The sequence below is a fragment of the Fukomys damarensis genome, unplaced genomic scaffold (genome assembly GCF_012274545.1).
Source record: "Fukomys damarensis isolate Sample0158 unplaced genomic scaffold, DMR_v1.0_HiC HiC_scaffold_19, whole genome shotgun sequence".
Lineage (NCBI taxonomy): Eukaryota > Metazoa > Chordata > Mammalia > Rodentia > Bathyergidae > Fukomys > Fukomys damarensis.
The window spans coordinates 56816393-56837988 of NW_022900931.1; the positions used below are offsets into that span (position 1 = coordinate 56816393).

The window sequence follows — 21596 nt, forward strand, 5'->3', positions numbered from 1 at the left end:
GTCCAGGCAGAAAGCTCAGTCCTTTCAGGCAAGTGGCTCGCCTCCAGGCGCCCTAATGACACTAGGTATTCATGAGCCCAGGATTCCAGAACCCGGCTCCCCCATCATCTGACACCCTAGCCCCCTCAGACCCTGGTTCCAGAAGTGCAGCGTACCCCTCTAGACTCGTTCTAGACTAGGCCTCAGCTCCTTCCCATTCTGAACATAAGACCCACCAGGCAGCAAGGCACTAGTACCGAGAGGCCCCTTACATCCTCTGTACCCAGATAAGGGCCCCCGCAGGCTCTCAGGACCCAGGAATCCAGACCTCCAGCCACCACCCCCAGCCGGGATATAGCTCCCCAGTCCTCAAGGACTTGATGTCTAGGCCTTCAGGGAAGCCAGGCCTTGTCGTCTTTGCACCCCCGCAATGGGAAGCCTGAACTGGGTATGGAGGGAGAAGAGGCTATAGAACGCCCGGGTTAAGGCCTCCTCCCCCACGATTCAGGTTTAACCCTTTCAGGCTCCTGCGCTACTGCACTGGGGCGGGGGCGGAGTCTGTCTCCGTAGCAACAAGCCTCGCGAAACCCGGGGGGGGGGACCTGGGTTGCCATAACAACCAAAGAACTGAGTCGCCCCCGCCCTAAGGGAACTGTTTCCCAGGAAATGGTGTTTCCAAGGGGCGGGTGCTTGGGGGAGGGGATCGAAGCTGGGGGTCTCAATATCTGGGACCAGAGAACCCATACACCAACGTTCCCCGGGCCCTCACTGCCATTTCCGCCTCCACTGCTAGGCTCCAGGATCAGCCCAAGTGGCAGGACTGTGTGGGCTTCCAACCCTTCACCGGGACCTGCGCACAGGCCGCTGGGAACCAGACCCACAGCGCTCACAACGCTGTCTCCGGGACCCGCAGCGCGTGCTGGAGTACTGCAGACAGGTGGGCGGGGCCTACGGGAGGGGCTTGGTCCGCAGAGAGCGGGTCCCAGAAGGGGCGAGGTAGCCTTTGAGAAGCTACACTCTCAAAAGGCAGAGTACAGTGAGAGGAGGGATCTAAGGCGGCAGAGGGAGCTAGGGGACATGTCCAGTGAAGAGGCGAGGGCAGGACCTGTTTTGAGAAATTTAAGTCTGGAGAAGGGAGAGCTGCGCAAATACTTCCTCGAAGGAGGTTGGTCAGCGAACAGACTGGGTTTAGAAATCTGATGGGCTTTGTAGGAGTAAGGGCATAGGTGGGCGTGGCTAGTGGAGAGGCGGGGCTAAGGTTAAGAGACCTATAGGGCAGCAAGTGGAGAGGAGCAGTGGGGTCCAATGAGCAAGCGGATAGCCAGGAGGCGTGGCTATGAGAAGGTGGGTCTAATAAAAAGAGAAGGAATATTTTACCTAGAGGCCAATCCAAAAGGGACGAGATTTGGAGAGGAGGATAAGACCTAAGGAGAGCGGAACTTGATTCTGGAGAAGGGGCGACCAGAGAAATGGGTTTACAGAGAGATGAAAGGACCTACAAGAAGCAATTAGGCAGGAAAAGAAACGGCACTTAGGGAGAGCGGGAGGGAGGCCCACGAGCACGAGAGACAAGATATCTCAGATGGGTTCTATGGAGAAGCAGGGTCTAGGGAGATGTCCTTATTAATGCTAGCGTCTTGAGCCAGGTGCGGCGTCCCATGCCTGCAATCCCAGCGCTCTGGAAGGCTGAGGAAGAAGGATCACAAGTTTGAGGCCAAACTGGCAATTTAGCAACTTAGCAAGACCCTGTCTCAAAATTTAAAAAGTAAAAGTAAATATTTAAATAAAAGAAGAGCTGGGTTTGATCCTCAGTATAAGGGTGGAGGACAGAGCCTTGAAAAGGGACATGGCCATTTAGAGGGGCGGCTGGCAGGGACGGGGCAGTGGATTGATTGTTACTCCTTGGTGCCCCCAGATGTATCCGGAGCTGCATATTACGCGTGTGGAGCAGGCGGCACCCGCAATCCCCATGGAGCACTGGTGTGGGGGAACCCGGAGTGGCCGCTGTGCCCACCTCCACCACCAGGTTGTGCCCTTCCGCTGCTTGCGTGAGTCACAGGCTGGGAGAGGGGAATGGAGGTGGGCGTCTCTGAGAGACATTTCTGAGCCCTGTCTCCGGCCGTATTAGGGGGCTGGGTGCTCGGGCTCAAAGTAGAGCAGTGAAGCCTCTGAGGATAAGATTCTGGATTCTGACGAGCATGGAGCCGGTGGCTGTGGGAGAGACTCATCCTAGTGTCCCCCATTCCTCAGCCGGTGAATTTGTGAGCGAAGCCCTACTGGTGCCAGAAGGCTGCAGGTTCTTGCACCAAGAACGCATGGACCAGTGCGAGAGTTTAACCCGGAGGCATGAGGAGGCACAGGAGGTCAGATCCCTGGCCCATCTATGCCTGCCCCACTAGAGCCCAAGAGTCCAAGGCCCTAAAACCCTCCTTCACCAGAACCTAAGAGTCTTGTTACAGCCCCCTGTTCCCACCCGGATCTGGTAATTCCACCCTCTAACCCTTTCCTCCAGAACGAGGAATCCAGGCTCTCAGTCTTATCAGCCCCCAAGACCCAGGTATCCAGGCTTCCCTCCTACTCTACAGTCCTGGCATCTGGGCCCACTCTTCCCACAGGCCTGCAGCTCCCAGGGCCTCATCCTACATGGCTCAGGCATGCTTTTGCCCTGTGGAGAGGATCGGTTCCGAGGTGTGGAATATGTATGCTGTCCCCCTCCGGTGACCTCCAACCCACCTGGGACAGCAGTTGGGTGAGTGGCCATCCTAATGCTCCTAGGGCTGAGGATGGAAACCTGGGGACTTACGCTCAGGATCTGACCGCCTGCATCTTCTCCTGCTCTTTCAGTGACCCATCCACAAGATCTTGGCCCCCGGGGGGAAGAGCAGAGGGAGGTGAGGATGAGGAAGAGGAGGAATCCTTCCTACAGCCAGTAGATGATTACTTTGTGGAGCCACCCCAGGCTGAAGAGGAAGAGGAAGAAAGAGTCCCACTCCCAAGCTCCCATACTTCTGCTGCAATTAGCAAAGGTAAGGCAGTCTCAGTCCTTTCCACCACTGGAGAAAGGGTGATTTGGGGGAGACTTGCTGTAGGGGCCCTTTGGGGAGGGACTTATGGGGGAGAGGCCCAGGTAGGGGCAATGGAAGAGATAGGAGTAGCTTTGGAAAAAGTAGAAGGGGAAAGGTCAGCTTGTGAAGAATGCAAAGGGGTAAGGTAGTTTTGAGGTCTTGGGAAGGTCCCATTTTGAGGGCCCATTTGGTAAGGGTCATTTGGGGAAAGCTTGGAATATAGTGAAGTGGGTTCACAAGCTTTGTAGGAACAGACCGGATCCAGAATTACATCTCCTATGATGCTAGGCAGCAGCGATAGCTAAACTGTTTGTATGATTGTCTCCAATGCACTCTAGGAAATGCAGTTCTTCAGGTAGGAAAGGTGACCTAGAGGTGTGCTGCAGGCCAACCTCCTGGTCCCTGATGGTCTTGCAGTTACTCCGACCCCGAGGCCCACGGATGGTGTAGATGTTTACTTCGGCATGCCTGGGGAAATCAGTGAGCACGAGGGGTTCCTGAGGGCCAAGATGGACCTGGAGGAGCGTAGGATGCGCCAGATTAATGAGGTGGATACTGGGGACCTTAGGAACTCACCCTATCTATCATGGAGCTCCCTAAAATGCCAGAAATTTCCTGAGGAACCCACTGACACTCATACCTCTCAGGGTTGCTCAAGCCCCCTTCAACCCTGAGCCCTTAACACTAAGATGACTGGGGATCCCTAAGCCTTCTAGAATCCCAATGAAATGCCACCAGATTCCCTGAAAACTCTGGCCCATGGTACAGTTCCACTTTTGACTCTCCCTGGGTCTTTCCTCTTGGGAACCCAAAGCTAGTGGGACTTAAGGGTTTTAGATCCTTCAAAGTCTTGACAAGGTGTTGGGAGACTTACCAGGTAGATCAGGGTGGATTATTGGACCCTAAAGCTCCGTCCCACCTCCAGGTGATGCGTGAATGGGCCATGGCAGACAACCAGTCCAAGAACCTGCCTAAAGCTGACAGACAGGCCCTGAATGAGGTAGGACAAGGGGCTGGATGGTCTCAGCCTGGCTCTGGCCATGGCTGACCCCATCCATTTCAACCCCCTCCTACTTACCTTGGTGTTTCCTGGCCCACCCCTCCACTTGGTCCTGCCACTATTGACCTAACTTTACTCTCCTCCTTAGATTGGCCAGGCTTAGCCCTTCTTAATTTGACTTCTTTCTGAGGTCTGGCTCTGGAGTCCTCTCCCAAACCTGGACCCCCGAAGTTATAGCTGGGTTCTTCTCAGCTTCTCTTGGAGGCATTCACATCCCTCTTAGGCCCCACCCCGACTCTGGCCCTGCCACTCTGTCTTACTTTTACTCAGTTCCTCCCCAGCAAGCCCTGCTTCCTAACTTTTAACCTTGCCTTCTTCAGTCTTACTTGGGTACAGCCCTAACCCCACGCAGACCCAGGTCAGTTTAGCCCCCATTCCAACCCTCAGTCCTACCCCTACCTCTCATGGAGGCACAGCCTGTTTCAAGTTTGGGCCTGTCCAAGTCTGGAGCCCTGCTCTCCCTACAAGACTTGTGGGGAGTTAACATTGACAGTTCTGTTCCCAAATTATTCCCACCCAATCAGATAATTTATACCCTCAGGTTTGCTCCCAGGAGGCCTAGTCCTGACCCTATACTACCTGTCCATGTAGCACCCCTTCTAGGAAGTTTCCTTTGACCTAGTCCCATTCCAGCTGGCTCTGTCCGGGCCAGACCCACATGACCTCGCCCCACTTCCCAGACTTCCTTTGACCCACGCATTCACCTGTCTTTACCTCTCCTCACTCTGTGCCACCCCCACCTTCCCATCCCCGGCACCAGCACTTCCAGTCCATTCTGCAAACCCTGGAGGAGCAGGTGTCTGGTGAGCGACAGCGCCTGGTGGAGACCCATGCCACCCGCGTCATCGCTCTTATCAATGACCAGCGCCGGGCTGCCCTGGAAGGTTTCCTGGCCGCACTGCAGGGGGATCCGCCTCAGGTACAGGGTGACAGGGCCAGGGAACAGAAGCAGAGAAAGGCTACAACAGGCCTGGGCAGCCTTCATCCCTCCCACAGGCAGAGCGTGTGCTGGTGGCCCTGCGGCGCTACCTGCGGGCGGAGCAGAAGGAGCAAAGGCACACACTGCGACACTACCAACACGTGGCTGCGGTGGATCCCGAGAAAGCCCAGCAGATGCGATTCCAGGTGCTGACATGCCTCCAGCTCCCAGATTCCCTGCTAGCCTCCAGATCCTAGGCCCTCAGTCTCTTCTCATGTTCCTCACATCCTGTCCCTTGTACCCACTTCCTATGCCTAAAACCCCTTCCCGGGCCTGAGGACCTTTTCCAGTCCCTCGTCTTCACTTCCTGTCCTTCATATCCCTACTTCCTGATCCTGGACCACCACTCCCTGCCAACGCTGTGCCTTCGGCCCCCTTCTCTTCCTTGAATTCTTCCTGTACTTTCTTTTCCAGAATCCTCTTTCTGTACCTTAAACCCTGTCCCTGTACCTCACCCTTCCTTCCTCCCCAGTCTCATTTGTTTTCCCAGAGACCTCTTTTCTTTGTCCTCAGAATCTAATTCCTATTTCTTGGGGATTCTCTTTCTGTCTGTATATCCTGTGGTGGTTTTTTTTTTTCTTTCTGTTTTTGTTGTTGTTGTTGTTTTGTTTTGTTTTTTCAGCATTAGGGATTGTGCTTGGAAGGCAAGTACGGCACCACTCAGCTAAATCTCTGGCCCTGAGTCCTGTGTTCTTGAACCACTATCATTTCTATATGACTTTCTGAGTTTTTTTATTTTTTTGTACCAGGAATTGATCTCAGGGCCTCATGCTTGCCAGGCAGGTGCTGCACTGCTGAGCTATATCCCCAGCCTATGACTCTCCAATTTTACTTCCTGTCTCTGCAACCTGCCCAAACCCCATTTTCTGTTCCTCAGAACCTACTTTCTACCCCTGCCCCATTTACCCTCACTTCCAGTCTTCTATACCATATTCCTTGTATACTACATTTACCTGTTTCTTGTGCCTCCCTTTTCCTTAGGACCACAGAGCTCACACTTATTAGCCAAGCACTTACCATTGAGTTATAGCCCAAACCATTTTCTTTTCATGTTTTCATTTTCAGACAGGGTCTAAATTCTCTGTTGCTCAGATTGGCCTCAAACTTGTAGTCCTCCTGCCTCAGCCTCCTGAGTAGCTTGATTATAGGTGTGTGCTACTGGACCCAGCCTATCTCATGCTTACACCCTATAGGTGCAGACCCACCTTCAGGTGATTGAGGAAAGGATGAATCAGAGTCTGGGGTTGCTTGACCAGAACCCCCACTTGGCTCAGGAGCTGCGGCCCCAGATCCGTGAGTGCCCGTTGCCCCTGGCCCCCATTCCAGACCTCTAAAGGCCTCAAATCATGAACTCCCATTTCAGTTATTATTGTTTTGTAAGGCAGGATCTTGCTATGTGGTCCAGGCTAGCCTGAAATTTGTTACGTCATCCAGACTGGCCTTAAACCCACAATCCTCCTGCTTCAGCCTACCAAGAGCTAGGATTGCAGGCATGTACCTTGTCCAGCTCAGATATCTATTCTTGTGTAGCAGACTGCTCCAGAGCTTAATTTTTTACTCTCAAAACCATTTTTCTTCTGGGTGTGGAGGCACATGCCTGTAATCCCAGCACTCAGGAGGCCAAGGTAGGAGGACTGCCGTGAGTTTGAACTAAGCCTGGGCTTCATAGTGAGCTCAAGTCCAGCCTGAACTACATAGTGAGATTCTGTCTCCAAAAAACAAAACAAAAACCCCAAGAGCAAAAAACATTTTTGTTTTTGCTCATGATTGTACTGTCTGCCTGGATTCAGCAGAATGGTTCTCGTGGTGAATTTCCCAGTAGTAAGTGAGCAGCTGTACTTAGCTAGAGGATCACTGAGGACTGGGACTCTGGAAAATGTGCCTGTCCCCCTCTCCAGGTAGGATCAGGGCCTCTCTCCTCCAAGGGCCTCTCTATACATGGGCTTCCTACATGATGGTTCAGGTCCCCCAAAGCAAAAAAGTGGATGTCCCCAGATCATTTTTATTTTTTTCAGTGATGGGGATTGAACCCAGGCCTTTGTACATGCTGAGCAAACTGTCACTGAGCTGTAGCTAACCCCTCCAGGTCTTAAGGCTTGGGCCCACATTCTATGGGTTAGACCAAGTTACAAGCGGACCAGATTCCATGCAGGGACATTGCACCACCGCTGGATCTATTATGACTTCCTCCAGGATATCCCACACCTAAACCTAAATCTCTTGATATTTAACAAAACTAGGTAACAAAACTAGGTACTAAAAACTTCAGCCTCCGTCTTCCCCATCAGCAGTGCCTCTGCCCTGCCCTCCTCTTTGCCAGGGCACACTTAGGGCTGCCTGGGCTGTCTGTGTGAAATCCCAAGCACCCCACTATGGGGTGCCCTTCACTCACCCTGTAAGGCGTGTGGAATCCCTATGCTCACCACCTCAGCCCCCTCTCTGCATGTTTCCCTCAGAAGAACTCCTCCGTTCCGAACACCTGGGTCCTAATGAATTGGAAGCCGCCACACCTGGGGGCAACAGTGAGGACAAGGGTGGGCTGCAGCCTCCAGATTCCAAGGACGGTGAGCGAACCTAAATATGGAGAACCCCACACCTGAGGACAAGCCTCCAACCTCATTGCTGATCCCCTAGAGTCTGGGGGAGTCTTAGCCACCACTGTAAGGGAGAAGGATAGGGAGGAATGTCTCAGCGTGTGGAGACCTTGGTAGGGCCCTCAGTCCTCCTTTGGTCCCTGAGAGGGTGTTTCTCCACTCTTCCTTTGATGGCACCCTCCTCTCTTCACTGTTCCAACATGCCTTGCCCCCTCTGGCTGCCAGCAGAGTCTCCTGTGACCCTTCCAAAAGGTGAGTGTCATGGAAGGTAGAGCTCAGCCACTAAATCCCACTGAATCCTATACCCAAAGTGGACAAGGGTCCATACATGAGCAAATTTAGATCTTATAGGGTGGAGTCTGGTGCCCTTTCTGACCTCCTCCTCAGGTGGGGGCAGCACCCCTCTGGACCCTCAAGAATGAGATGGGACTTGGGGGGTAGGGTCCACAGAACAAGACGCTGCATCCTCTGGGAAAGAGAAGACATCCTCCCTGGAGCCTTATGAGCTAAAGGTGAGTTGGACCTGGGCTCCTAAAGGCAGATCAGGGGGCACCTGGACTCCTGGGGTTATTGGAGGAGGTGCTGGGATTCGGAGTCCTTGGCCTGAGGGAGAAGGGGGCTGAAGACATGGATCTGAGTGGGGGCTGCCTTTTTGGGTCCTGCGAAGGAAGGAGGTGCGGTACATGACACTTCCTACTCCCCCAGGTGAATGCGTCTGTTCCAAGGGGGTTTCCTTTCCGCTCCTCCGAGATTCAGAGAGATGAGCTGGTAAGAGGAGGTGTAACCCGGGGTACCTAGGGAGAGAGATGTCGGAGATCAGTGTCTAGGCCGTGGCTCTCAAAGCCTCGTAAGGCCCTGATGAGCCTCAAAGTTATCCTGGGCCCCCTGTCCTTCCCCCTCAGGCACCGGGTGGCACAGGTGTGTCCCGCGAGGCTGTGTCGGGCCTGCTGATCATGGGAGCGGGCGGGGCCTCCCTCATCGTGCTTGCCATGCTGCTGCTGCGCCGAAAGAAGCCCTACGGGGCTATCAGCCACGGGGTGGTGGAGGTGAGCGCGCCAGGCCTGCGGTGGGTAGGTACGGACCGCCCCTGTGCTCAGCAGCCAGGCCCCGGCCCCACCACCCTCCCAACCCTGCTGCAGGTGGACCCCATGCTGAGCCTGGAGGAGCAGCAGCTTCGAGAACTGCAGCGGCACGGCTATGAGAACCCCACCTACCGCTTCCTGGAGGGCCGACCCTGAGCCCAGGCCTCTCCTCTTCCTGGCGCCCCACAACCCCAATTCCCAGCCCAGGGTCGGGGAAGGAGGTCTCCAAGCTCATTCCAAGGTCCCCTTTCCAATTCCAAATTCCATCCCTAAGAAATCCCGCAGGTGTTCCCCGCTGCCGCCTCACTTGGGACTTCCTCACCTTATTTATTTTATAAATTAATTTATTGCTCCTTAAGGTGATCGCCACACTGGTCCCAGTGCCTGTTGCTCCCTGAAATTCACCCTCCCACTAACATGCCAATAAAGCCCTCTTCCCCACCAGGCCATCCTGTGTCTCTATGGGAGATCCCGTGTGTAAATACAGCTGAAGAAGACCCCCGTTGCTTCGGTAAAACTGGACGCGGGCGCTTTAAGTCTGGGCTGGGCCTGCGGGTAGGGCGGGCGCGCAGGGGCGGGTCAGAGACCTGGCCTAGGATTTCAGCGCCCGCACGGCGCTTTCCGTGGTGCTGAACGGCCTGCGACTTCCAGACCTTTATCTGCGGGTCGCCGGGATGGACCCCCAAGGAGGTTGGGCTCTGGCAGATGTCCCCAGCTTTTTACTTAACCCGCACACGCAGTTAGTTACACGCAGCAGCTACCCCAACCTGAGGAGTCCCTTTTTCCCCCTTGTACTGGGGATTGAACACAAGACCTTTGCACTGAGCTACATCTTCCAGCCTTTACTATTATTATTATTAATTTTTTGCATTATAGTTTTTGGACAGAATCTCGCTATGTAGTTCAGACTGGCCTTGAACCTACTAGGTAGCCCAGGCAGGACTCAAACTCATGGCAAACCTCCTATCTCAGTCTCACAAGTGCTAGGATTCCAGGCGTGCACCACAACACCATCCAATTAAAAAAAAAATTTTTTTTTGTTATTGTTGTTTTGTTTTGTTTTTATACAGGATCTCACTGAGTTGCTAAGTTGCCAAGGCTAGGCTCAAATTTTCGTTCCCTCCTGCCTCAACATCTCAGAGTGCTAGGTGACAGGCACCACCAGGGCCTGCTAGGGACTGGGATTCTTGAACAAGCTTCCCATTCCTAAAGATCTTCATCCCCCTGGGGCATGAAAACTCCAGTCAGGTGTCCCAGCGAGGAGTATGTGATGTCTGGAATGCATAGCCTCTCGTGTCCCATTGGGTGACATGTTGAAGTTGGTCCTCTACCTATGCTGGTCTGTCCCAAGACACTTGTCATGAGAATTAAAAGGGTGTCTGTGTGGAAATATTAAGTGTTCCTGCACTTATCAGGTATTAGTTAAGTAAATTTAAAACATTATGGAAGCATTCGCATGATGCTCACCCTGGGCCAGGAATAGCCCCAAGAGCTTTACAGGCATTGATGCACTTAATCATTACTTCTACCCCCAAGGAAATAGAATTCACCTATCCCCATCTATAGATTAGAAAGTGGAGGAGTTACATCACACACCTAAAGTCACCATTTAGGAAAGATGGGAGCTAAGAATTCATTCCAGGCAGCCTGGCTTTGGTCCACCTACTCAGCCATTTTGCTAACTGGCTAATAATTCAAGGCTGCCCTATATGGTGTTCAAACTGTGCCCTTCAAAATACAGGCAATACTTACCACTTGCCAGAGTAGGCATATGCAACCTGCAACCCACCTCTTTTTTGGGGGGTGGGTGCTGGGGATTGAACCCAAGCCCTTCTGAGTTACATCAGACCTTCTTGGCACTTTGTAAATTTTTGAGACAGGGTCTTACTATGGTGCCCAGGCTGGGATTGAATTTGCAATCTTCCTGCCTGAACTTCCTAGACTACTGAGATTAGAGGGACGTACCAACACATCTGGTTGCCTGCACTTTTAAAATGTTATAATAAAAATAATTTAAAAGGAGGTAAATGATCTACATTGTGTATTTTATATTAGGCCCAAGACAATACCTGGTCAGGAAAAAAGAAAAAAAGGCAGGCTTCAGGTTGGAGTTAGGCCCTAGATTAGACTTGACTTTTTACCACAGTTTTCCAACAGATGGCAGTAAAATGCTGTGTTCTAGTATTGGTGTCTCACCATTTGCTGACAGATGGCTTGGAGAGGGAGCACCTCTTCGAATTCTTTCTTCACCCATGTAAATATAGGCCATGTACATTAAATGCACATCTAGTAGGTGTAAGGAGAGAGATGTCTTTATCATGTAAGTTGGATACAGTGTCACAGCTTTATTGAAGAATTCAGTTTGCATACTTTTTCTGTTGTTCGAAAGATTGAACCGAGCTATATCCTGGCCTCTTTTTTGAGGCAAGATCTTGCTATGCTATTCAGGCTTGGCTTGAGCTTTCTATCCTCCTGCCTCAGCCTCCCAAAGTTCTGCAATTACAGGGACAAACCACTGCACTGGGCTGCACATTAATTCTGCTAGTGGTTAGATGTTCAGGTGAACTCAGATGAGCCTGACAGAAATCTATCACTAACACCAAAGGCAGGGAACAATCCGCCTTTGTGTTTTCACAACCATGAGTAGTAAACATGCCCACAGTAGAAAAGGAGCTCCAACAAGGTGAGACTGGAAATAAAAGGCCACTTTTCTCAATATTGTCAGTGTGATTCTTTAACACAATGGCAATATTTAATTAATTTTAAATAATGTTATTAAAATATTTTTCTATTGCTCATTTGATGCTCTTAAGCTATCCCTTTCAAATTGAAAGTAATTTTAATTCTTTTAATACAGTTTTTTTGCCAGGCATGATTGTCTACACCTATAACCCAAGCTACACAGGAAGCTGAGGCAGGAGGATCACAAGTTCAATGCCAGCCTGGACAACTTAGCAATACCCTGTCTCAAAATAAAATATAAAAGAGCCGGGCATGTAGCCTGGTGGTAGAATGTTTACCTAGCACACTGGGTTCAATCCCTAGTCCCACATACACACACAAAAATGCAGTTTTCCAGGGGCATTCTATCACATTAGTCGTGTGTGTGTGTCTTAGTTCAGGCTGCTATAACAGAACACTATAGACTGTGTAGCTTAAACAATGAACATTTATTTGTCACAGTTTTAGAGGCTGGGAAGCCCAAGATCACCAGCAGATCCAGTGACTGATGAGGGCACTCTTCCCAATTGCCAATTTCCAGCTGGCCATCTTCTTGCTGTGTCCTCACATGGCAAGAGCAAAGATAAAAAGCAAGCTCTCAATTTTTGTTTTTTGAGACAAAGCCTCACTAGATAGTTCAGCTGAACTTGAACTCACAACAACCCTCCTGCCTCAGCCTCCCAAATGCTGGGATGACATGAGTGTGCCACCACACCTGGCCTCATCTCTTCTTATAAAGGTACTAACCTTTTTTTAATTGAGTTTATTGGTACATTTTAGGTATACAGTACAGTTACATTCATTATTGGGATCTTGTACCTTTACATGACAGGCCTTGGTTCTCATTTTTTCCCCTTATAAAGGTACTAATCTTATCCCAGGGCTACATCCTCATGATGTAATTGCCTCCCAAAGTGCCCATACCTAAATATTCCACTGGGGCTTATTGTTTCAATACATGATTCGGGACAGGGGACAAACTCCCAGTGTATAACTATACAAGTTGGAATATACATCTTAGACATGAATAAAATTTCAGATGCCATCAATGATAAGAAAATAGCATTATTGGGCTTGGGATGTAGGAAGAGTAGAGCAATTACCAAGCATACACAAAGCCACAGGTTCAATCTCCAGCACAAAAGAGAGAGAGAAGGGGACAAGGAGGGAAGGGGAGAAAGAGGAGGGGGATGGAGAGGAGAGAAGAGAAAGAAGGAAAAATGGATTATTTTATGTACCACACACCAAAAAAGGCAAAAATTAAACTAGGTAGCACAATTTGAGTCAGGTGTGGTGTTGTATACCTGTCCTCCCAGAACTCAGGAGGCTGAGGCAGGAGGAGGATCACCGTGAGTTTGAGGCCAGTGTGGACTACATAGGGAGTTCAAGGCCTGCCTGAACTACATAGCAAGACCCTGTCTCAAAAATACTACAAGTAAATACAATACAATAAAATAAATTAGGTCACACAGCCGACTATAAGATGAATTCGGATTCCAACTAAGTTTTTCTTAAGTTAATGAAATGCAGCACATTCATATGAATTCTTCACCTGCCAGCTGCCCCGTCACTACATACAAGGGCATCTATGTGCTGACTGATGTGGGACATTTTACACTGGTGGCTCCTGGTAACTCTGCCTCCCAATTTTCATGCCCTGGGATAATGTCCCTCTTGTTATTCTGGGGTTGGCCATGACACTGACTTTGGTCAATGGGACATCAGCAAGCTCAGTGCAAGTGAGGGTGTTGTTTGGAATGCTCTCTGGGACCCCTTAACCACCACACAAAGAGAACCCTGGACCAGAGAGAGAAGATGTTCGGTCCATTTCCAGCAAAAACCAGCCAGGTCAGTGAGCTGGAAATGGACTGAGCATCTTCCCTCGAAGGAAGTTGGCTTGTTTTCCTCCTAGTGCAGCTGGGAGCAACCAAAGCAAGACAGCAGTGCTGCCAGCTGAGCCCAGCTCGGGTCTGCAGAATCACAAGGCAGTGGTGGTTGTTTTATACCTTAAGTGTTGGGATACAGACACTGGTACCTGCCCTGCAGTGTGCTAGTATGTATTTGGCTTGTTCATGAGAGGCTCTGAGTTAAGTGGGCTCTGACGAGACAAGGGGCTTCCTAGGGCGATGGCATTTCGGGTGATTCAACTGTGACAAACCCAGAGCAGTGGTGGGAAAGCTAGCGAGAGCACAGTAGAGTCCTCCATCTTAGTGTGGGTTTCTCCAAAAGCAGACATGGGCAAGCACCGGAGGGCAAATTTATTAAGAAGGGTTGAGAACATTGGTAGGGGAAGAAGGAAGAGACACAGAGAAAGGAAAACAGCCAAGTGCAATGCACACACCTATAATCCCAGCACTCTGGGAAGCTGAGGCAGGAGGAGTACAAGTTCCAGCCCAGCTTGGGCAATTTAAAGGACTCAAGTCCTGTCTCAACATTTAAAACTTTTTAAATTGACTGGGATGTAGCTTAGTGTGAAGGCCCGGGGTTCAATCCCCAGTACAAAAAAAGAAAAATGAAAGAAAAAGAAAATAGCCAAGAAAGTGTGTTATCAATCCTGAGCACTAAAGAGAACGGGAGCTTCTGATGGGGGCTCAGGGAGCCTGAGCAGTACATACCCTTCTGAGACACCCTAACAGGGAAGCGGGGGACCAGAGTATTTACACCCCATCTCCTGTCCTCATGGTTAGGGCCTCTGGGATGAAAGCAGGCATGGGCTCTCTGCGCCCCCCCGCTTTTTTTTGCACTGCTGGGGGTCAAACTGAGGGCCTTGAATACTAGGCAAGCGCTCTCCCACTGAGTCCCACTCAGTAAACTCCTGGCTTTTGAGGCTTGCTGCCTCTCTCAGAGGGCAGAGTGGTCTGAGGGTGCCCACAGCAGGAATGTGGCCATGTGCAGACCAGGAAGCGTACTCATCGGACATGGCTCTGCTGGCACCTCCATCCTGGGCTTTTCAGCTCCTAGAACTGTCAAGAATAATCCACAGGTGCTGGGTGGATAGACAGGTTAAGGGTATGGTACTAGTGTCTACTACGTGCTCCACCAGGCACACACACCCAGATGTGACCCCTCGATGCCCCAGAGATGAGACAATGCAGTTCTAGTTTGAACTGAGTTTAATAAGATGCTTCAGAGACACTCAGGTTAGGGGAAGGGTTCACTAGGACTGTGGAGGTCTGTGACGCGGACCTCACTGAATTCTGAATCAGAAAGCAGGAGAAAGTAGGTCACAAAAATCCCAGAGGGCCTTTCCTACATCCCAGGGCCTCAGATAAAAGCGGTATGGCTCCTCAGGAGAGCTGGGGGCCATTTGAGGAGCCCTACTGGGCAGGTACTAGAATTGTCCTGAATGCCACAAAGGGGATGACATCTTCATTTCTGGGTACAAGGGGCTGAGCTGGGGAGAGGACGCTGGAAGACCCTGGTGGGTAGCAGTTAGAGGGGTCTGGGCGTTTCACAGAAACAATCAAGGGGTCTCGATTTCACAGAAATCATCAAGAAGGATCCTTGTGGTGGGGGAGGGGTCGTATACCACCCCAAATATTGGGGACTGTGCACCCCCCCAGCAGCCATTTTGGGGTTTTAATGTAAGACCCTAATGGCAAGACGGTCCACATACATATCACGAGTTTGCATCATTAGCATACGCTGACTGTCCCACAGGACGGTGGGGACTGGAAAATCAGTCCAGGTCTGAGTTGAGTCCTAAGAGGACAAGCCTGGGGGTGCCACACGGCTCCTCTTCAACAGCTGCCGGAGCTGGGGACAAGCAAGGGAGAATGAGAAGTGTGGGTGGGTGGAAGGAGAAGTGGAGAGAGTGGGTGCAAGGTACAGTTAAGGGTCAGACCTGGGGAAAGAGAAGGGACAGGTGTTGCTAGCTAGGCGTTGCCACCTTGGGGTCAGCATTGAAGGCAGTGAAAAGGTCAGAGATAAGGGTCAGAAGTCACATTTGAGGTCAGAACTCAGGGATAGGAGTCTGGAGGTCCCAGTGGGGGAGGGTGGAAGCCACGTTCGGGTCGAGACTCAATCAGGGTTGGGAGTACAGGTTACACTTGGGTAGAAGTCAGGAGACTACACGCTGAGGGAAAGGATCAGACAGCAAGGTCAGAGGTCACACTCTGAAGTCAGGGATGGATAAGGGTTGCGCCCACCCTAATGTCAGGGTTGGGTGAGGCAGCTCCCTCCTCCCCCCGCCGGCTCAGAGGCCACTCCATCCATGTGAGGCTCACCCCGTCAGGGCCCGGCCCAGGTCGCAGCAGGTGGATGGGCTGCTCATTCTCCAGGTTGCGCAGCGTTGGGTCTGCCCCAGCTGCCAACAGGTGCCGTACGATGGACTCCTGGAGAGGTCCAGGGGGCAGGGCCGCTGCCATGTGGAGTGCTGTGTTCCCGTGGGCCTGGCACAGTGCAAGGCGGGCTGATGAGGATCTGTGCTAAGCTGCCTGGGCCCCCACAGGCTCTCCATCTGCCACACCACGTCCCACACTCCTCTTCATGTCCTAGATGTCTCCCTCCCAGCCACACTCCACTCAGCTTTGCGTCTGTGCCCCATGCGTTCCCCTTCGTGCCCCACAGCCACAGGACCCCAACACCCCACTTCCCTTTGCTCCCAAAACTCACACAACCTGTTCCCAGCCTGGGTCCTCACCTTCATGTTGACAAAGGTCCGCAGGTCCCCCCGGGGCAGTTCCAGCAGCAACTGAACCAGGGTAGGGTTGGCAGCCTGCACAGCCAAGTGTAGAACTGTCTTGTTGCTCTTGATCTCCTGTGGGTACGGGAGTGGCAGAGGTCAGGCCAATCCTCCACTCAGACCCCCTCCTACGGAACCCAGGACCCTTTAGAGACCTTGACCATCCTCCGCAAGACCCATCCAAGGGTGCCTTATATTGTGTACTACATAACAGTACCATGTTCAAGGGGCAGCAGTTCCTACCACACAAACTGCAGAACTGTACACTTACTATGATAATTTTCTCATGCTAGTGTCAGAGAAACTGGCTCTTTTTTGTACTCCCTCAAAGGATCTCTCCAGGGAGGCATTTGTCCTGGCCACCTGCATTCTATTTAACACATTAAAATGCACCCTGTCCCATGCAGACTGTACTTTCCCCAAAAGGACAAAAGTTGGTAGCATTTCCTGGTGGACTCACTAAGCCATATCCACTGCAATACTGAGCCATTCTCTCCATTTTTTTAGAAAAAATAAAAGTTTCTAAAGTAAAACTTTACTACGTGCCTCTAAGGAATTTATGGGGTTTTTTGTTGTTGTTGTTTTGGCTTTTGTTTGTTTGTTTGTTTCCCTCCTTGCAGTACAGGAATTGAACCCAGAACCTTCAGAATGAGCTATGGAACCCCCAATCCTTTCTAAGATTTTGAGACAGGGTCTCACTAAATTTCCCAGGCTGGCCTTGAACTTGTGATCCTTATTCCTCAGTCTCCCAAAGTACTGAGATTACAGCCACGTATCACCATGCCTGGCAAAATTTATGTTCTTTAAAAGTGAGTTAAGAATTTCATGTGTTGTACAAGGAAACCAACCTAGTTTGCTCACCAAATAAATAATGAAGAAAAGAAAATAGATGGAAGCAGCTTTATATTAAAAGTAATTTAAATCCTGGTGTGGTGGCACATAACACTCTAATCCCAGTACTCTGGGAGGCTGAGGTAGGAAGATCACAAGTTCAAGCCCATCCTGGGCTATTTAGTAACTCAGTGAGACCACAATCTCAAAAAATTTTTTAAAAAAAGGAGCAGGGCATGGCGGCGCACGCCTATAGTCCCAGCACTCAGGAGGTTGAGGCAGGAGGATCGCTGTGAGCTCGAGAACAGCCTGGGCTACACAGTTGAGTTCCAGGTCAGTCTCAACTACATAGTGAGACCGTCTCAAAAAACCAAAATAAATAAATAAATAAAAATTTAAAAAAGGGCTGGAGACGTAGCACAGCGTAAAGGTCCTCAGTACCACAAACTCCAGTAATTTCTAAAAGGGTATATCATTGTCATATGTGGACGTCATATCTTTTTTTTTTTAAAGAAAAATGAGTCACTTTACAGCCAAAAGGAAAATGGAACACAGCCAGTATATTTGAGATTAGGAGATCACCAATGTTTTAAAGGTAGACTAAGAGTACTGAGGATTAAAAGAGTTTTCTTTTAAAGACACAAGCAGCTCAGTGATATACCATGTACTCTGGATTTAATTCCCAGCACTAAGGGAAAACAGACACAAAAGCATAAAAATAATAATATAATTATATGCTTGGATTTGGATTTGCTTAAAAATAACATAGGACGATACAGCAAGGTCCTAGGTTCAATCCCAGCACTGCCAAAAAAGAAAAATAAATGACATAGGAAAGAGAGCATAGATAGGCCAGGGTTGGCCATGAGCTGCCAGTTACTGATTCTGGGTACACAGAGTTCATTTTCTATACTTTGCCTGTGTTCAAAATCCTTTTTTCCCCCCCAGTACTGGGAATTGAATCTGGGATCTTCACAGTGAGCTACATCTCAGCATTTACTTTTAATTGTGAGATAGGGTCTTGCTAAATTGTCCGGGCTGATCTCAAACTTGTAATCCACTTGTCTCAGCCTCCCACAGTACTGGGATTATAGAAATGTGCTAGCAAGCTGGGCTTGTGTTCAGAATTCTTGAACTAAAAAAAAAAAAAAGTATTTTTAACTAAGTGATACTTAATTCTCAGCCATCCTGTTAAGAAGTTACTGCCATGGGAAAGGAGGATAACAGGATTAGGACCAAGATTCTGGGGTGAGGTTCCCTGGATTCTATTCCTCTTTCTGATACACAAGCTCTAAGATTTCTGACTTAGAACCCATGCCTCTGTTTCCTTGTCTGTAAAATGGGGAAATAATAACAGTATCCACCTCAAATGGTGTTTATGAGGATTCAACAAATCCATGACACTCAGGATTGGTCAAATAGTAAGTGGTTGACAAATTTAACTTAAGATCAGTAATATCACTGCAAGTTGACAACTAGAGAAGTGAAGCAACGTGCTCAGGACACACAGTCAGAAAGAGACAAAGTTAGCATTTGGTTAGTGCCCCAGACACCCAAATGGCTCTCTCCCACATACCCTCCTACAGGGCAGCCACCCACAGCCCATCTCACCTGGCTGGCATGATCTGCACCCATGTGCAACAACAACTGGACGCAGGCCAGTCTGTCCCGGGCTTGGGTACTCAGCATCCGAGGACAGAGGCTGGGCGGATGCATAGCAGCATTGAGGGCCAGGATGGCTGTGTGGAGCGGGGTGAGGCCTGCAAAATGGAAACAGTAAGGGATGTGCACCTGGGATACCCAGTCTCACCTGTCACAAACAGCCCTGCCCACACCAGCTCACCTTCAAAGTCTCTGACTTCCAGGTTGACCTGAATGCCTGATTTAAACACAGCCTGAGAGGAAGAGGAGGAGAAAGAGTGCTGTGGAAAGGTCTCCCAGGCCTCCTAGCCTGGAAACTAGGATCTGAGCAACCAATCCACCCAACACCCTTCCTGCCAGCTGACCATACCGAAAGGACACCTGGGAGCCCGTAGGTAGCAGCCATGTGCAAGACAGAACGTCCCTGATGATCAGTGGCATTAGGCTCTGCGCCCAAGTTCAACAGATCCTCCACAATCAGTGGTTGATTGGCGGCAGCAGCCACCAGGAGAGGGGTCTGCAGGTCACAGGAAAAGTCAGTCTGGGTTCCTACAAGCCTCCCCTCTGAAAAAATGGAGTCTAGGCTCCCAGCCCCTTCCACCCTTGGCTCCAGGAATTCAGACCACTGCCCTCTTTTCTCCAGGATCTAGAACTCCAGGCCGCTAATTCTCACCTTGCCCTTATGTTCACGAATATCCAGACGTCTGTACATCTGCAGCACCTCAGCTGCAGCATAAGCTGCCCAGCGAAGTCCTCGAGCTGCAAACAGGTGGAGGAGCCTGGGGACAGGTGGAGGCGGTGGTGAGAACAGACCTGCTGAGACAGGAGGCCGCAGATGCCTCCCTTTCCCATATACTCACGTGTCTCCCTCCTCATCCTGGGCCAGCAGCTGTTGGGGCCCCAAGGCCAGCATCTGAGCTCGAGCTGTATCCAGGGATGGTCCCGTGCATGGGAGCAACTGTGGGGGTCCTGAGGGGAGCCCAGAAACTCTCCAGGATCCTGCCTGTTGCAGGGAGGGTTCTGCATAGAGGCGAGTATCCAGGGGATCCTGAAGGGTGCAGGCAGAGGAGACAGTCAGCTGAGAACCGATTCCCAGGCTACCCTGTGTCAAGCAACCTTGAACCTCTGAGCCTTGGTTTTGCCCATCTGGGGAATGGGGTCTTACCTCAGCCCCTGAAATTTTAGAATGCTGCATGAGGACAACTGGGAACTTTTAGAGGTCTTCAGTTTCCTCTCCCTATTCAATATCTCACCTCCATCCCCATGGGAAATGGGCCCAGCCTTCCTGAGTCCGAGGGTGGGTAGAAATCAGGAGTCAGGAAACCTTCAGCAGCAGAAGCAGGGTAAGAGCAGGGACTGTCTGTATAGGCAGCATGTGTGTTGGGGTCCCAGTCTGGAAAGCTTGTGGACGGGGGTAGGCTGCCAAATCCAGAACCCAGAGTCTCCTGGAGAGCTGAGAAGTGGGTACGGCCTGTGTGTGAGAGGAGGGGCAAGGCGGGCCTGGTTACCAGTGGAGGGGGCACCACAGCCAGGGCACCATGACTCCCAAGGCCCTGAAAGCTAGGACTTCAGGGACACCAAGGGGCTGGAGCCTAAAATCCTGGTATAGCATGGGGACAGAAGCCTAGACTACTGGGAAACCAAGGGCCTGGGCTCCTAAAGGACTATGTGAACAGATTACTGGGCTCCAGGTTTTACTGAGTCCCAGCAAGAACAGGGCCTTGACCCTTAGGTCTCCCAAAGTTCTAGGATTTGGGGGCTGGCAGCCTAAGGGAAGCAGGTGTTTCCATACTTACCAGCCTCCACCTCATTCACAGATGGGGTCAGTGGCTGGGCCGGGGAAGGGGAGAACTGGCCCTATAGAGACAGAAGCAAAAAGGAACAAGGGTGAATTTCTAGATCTGGCAGATTCTCAGCATCGGTCCCAAAAGGGTATCAGAGTGAGGACTACAGACTCATCAGCTCTGAGGGCCAGCAAGCCAGTCAATTCCTGACGGATATCAATTACATAGCCTGCTACACGGATTCCCAGGATCCCAGGGCCTCACCGGTGCCCCGCCGGCGTCTGGCTGCTGCTGGCGACGCCTCTGTTCTTCCAGGAGCTTCTTCACGGTCTGTGTCTGGCAGTGGCTTCGCTCACTCCGGCTCACTGTGGGGGAGGACAAAGAGAGTCATCGGGGGTCGGTAAGTCACCCAAGTGCGCCGGGTGCGGGGTGGATGTGGGCGTCCTCCCGCGCGGAAAAACTGGCACACTGATGCCGCCTGAGAGCTCCAAAGCCAACAGATTTTGAGCGCGGCGCCCGCCTCCGCTGTTTCCTTCCCTTTGCTCCGCACTTTCCCGCTGACCCAACTTTCCACCAGCTTCTCGGAAACGGAGGTAGGGGGAGGAGAGCGCCCCTTGACAGCAACCCCCCCCCTCCCGACTTCCTTTTAAAAAAAAAATCCCATCCCTTAATCACCCAGTCCTGAGGTCTGGGTGAGGGGTGCGGCGCCGACATCGTTCCCTCGGAGATGCACATCCAGGTCCCCAATATCTTTCTGCCCTAAAAGTTGACCCGCTTGCTACTCTCCCGAGAGCCCCTCCCCCAGGGACCACGAGTGCAGAGCCCCCTAACTCATCAGGGACCTGGAGGTCCAGAGCCCACAGTCCACCCAAACCTCCGCAGACTCAGGAGTCCAGGGCGCACCCCGCAGCCGCAGCGGTCTCGGAGCCCAGTACCCTCTTCCCTAGGACCCAAGAAGCCCAGACCCGCAGCGCTCAGCAGTCTCAGCCGAGTTCCGGCGAAGGACGAGTTAAATCCCTGAGGTCGACTCGGAAACCGCGGGACGCGGCGTGCTGACGTCACGGCGCTACGCAAGGGAATCTTCCACCGCGCCTCCCCCTCGGCGCCTTGCCCCAGGTGTGCGGCAGAGGCTGGTGCGTGGCGGAGCGTGGCGCTCGCGGAATCCCCACGCGCGGG

At 51.4% G+C, this 21596-nt stretch overlaps 3 protein-coding genes across 5 annotated transcripts in view; 2 read left to right on the top strand and 1 right to left on the bottom strand.

The window, feature by feature from the left end:
* The first annotated feature begins 409 nt into the window (after positions 1-409).
* Positions 410-9203, top strand: Aplp1 (amyloid beta precursor like protein 1). The gene is made up of 17 exons (XM_033765982.1): positions 410-427; positions 773-916; positions 1895-2027; positions 2230-2342; positions 2595-2728; positions 2824-3005; positions 3462-3592; positions 3970-4044; positions 4865-5023; positions 5101-5229; positions 6277-6376; positions 7540-7647; positions 7906-7929; positions 8119-8189; positions 8383-8445; positions 8580-8723; positions 8817-9203. Exons 1-17 carry the CDS (start codon positions 410-412, stop codon positions 8913-8915), a joined length of 1827 nt encoding a protein of 608 aa, XP_033621873.1. The 3' UTR covers positions 8916-9203.
* A 5369-nt stretch (positions 9204-14572) lies between these two features.
* Positions 14573-19973, bottom strand: Nfkbid (NFKB inhibitor delta). Of its 3 annotated transcripts, XM_010631866.3 has the most exons (9): positions 19802-19973; positions 19497-19684; positions 19310-19415; positions 19007-19153; positions 18839-18890; positions 18607-18755; positions 16123-16239; positions 15707-15871; positions 14573-15236 (listed from the first exon to the last, which is right to left on the bottom strand). In XM_010631866.3, the coding sequence occupies exons 1-9, from the start codon at positions 19829-19831 to the stop codon at positions 15183-15185; spliced, it is 1008 nt and encodes a 335-aa protein (XP_010630168.1). In that variant the 5' UTR covers positions 19832-19973; the 3' UTR covers positions 14573-15182. The 3 variants fall into 3 exon arrangements, with proteins under 3 accessions (XP_010630168.1, XP_010630167.1, XP_019064186.1); XM_010631865.3 differs by having other exon boundaries at positions 19497-19973; XM_019208641.2 differs by lacking the exon at positions 19007-19153 and having other exon boundaries at positions 19497-19973.
* Positions 19974-20453: 480 nt separating this feature from the next.
* The window catches only part of Hcst (hematopoietic cell signal transducer), a 5218-nt gene continuing 4075 nt past the window's right edge, over positions 20454-21596 (top strand). Inside the window, exons 1-2 of the mRNA XM_010631948.1 lie at positions 20454-20576; positions 20649-20820. Of these exons, the coding sequence (XP_010630250.1) occupies positions 20454-20576; positions 20649-20820 (295 nt within the window). The remainder of the gene's footprint in view (positions 20577-20648; positions 20821-21596) is intronic.

Bases quoted from the DNA above. Each gene is read 5' to 3' on its own strand.
- Aplp1 (XM_033765982.1), top strand. The intron at 3,593-3,969 runs GTGGATACTGGG...TCCCACCTCCAG, and splicing joins GGATGCGCCAGATTAATGAG to GTGATGCGTGAATGGGCCAT. The intron at 8,190-8,382 runs GTGAGTTGGACC...CTACTCCCCCAG, and splicing joins TGGAGCCTTATGAGCTAAAG to GTGAATGCGTCTGTTCCAAG.
- Nfkbid (XM_010631865.3), bottom strand. From the start codon at position 19,831: ATGCAGCATTCTAAAATTTCAGGGGCTGAGGTAAGACCCCATTCCCCA. The intron at 19,416-19,496 runs GTGAGTATATGG...ACCTGTCCCCAG, and splicing joins CAGGATGAGGAGGGAGACAC to GCTCCTCCACCTGTTTGCAG. The intron at 18,891-19,006 runs GTATGGTCAGCT...TCTTCCTCTCAG, and splicing joins GGCTCCCAGGTGTCCTTTCG to GCTGTGTTTAAATCAGGCAT.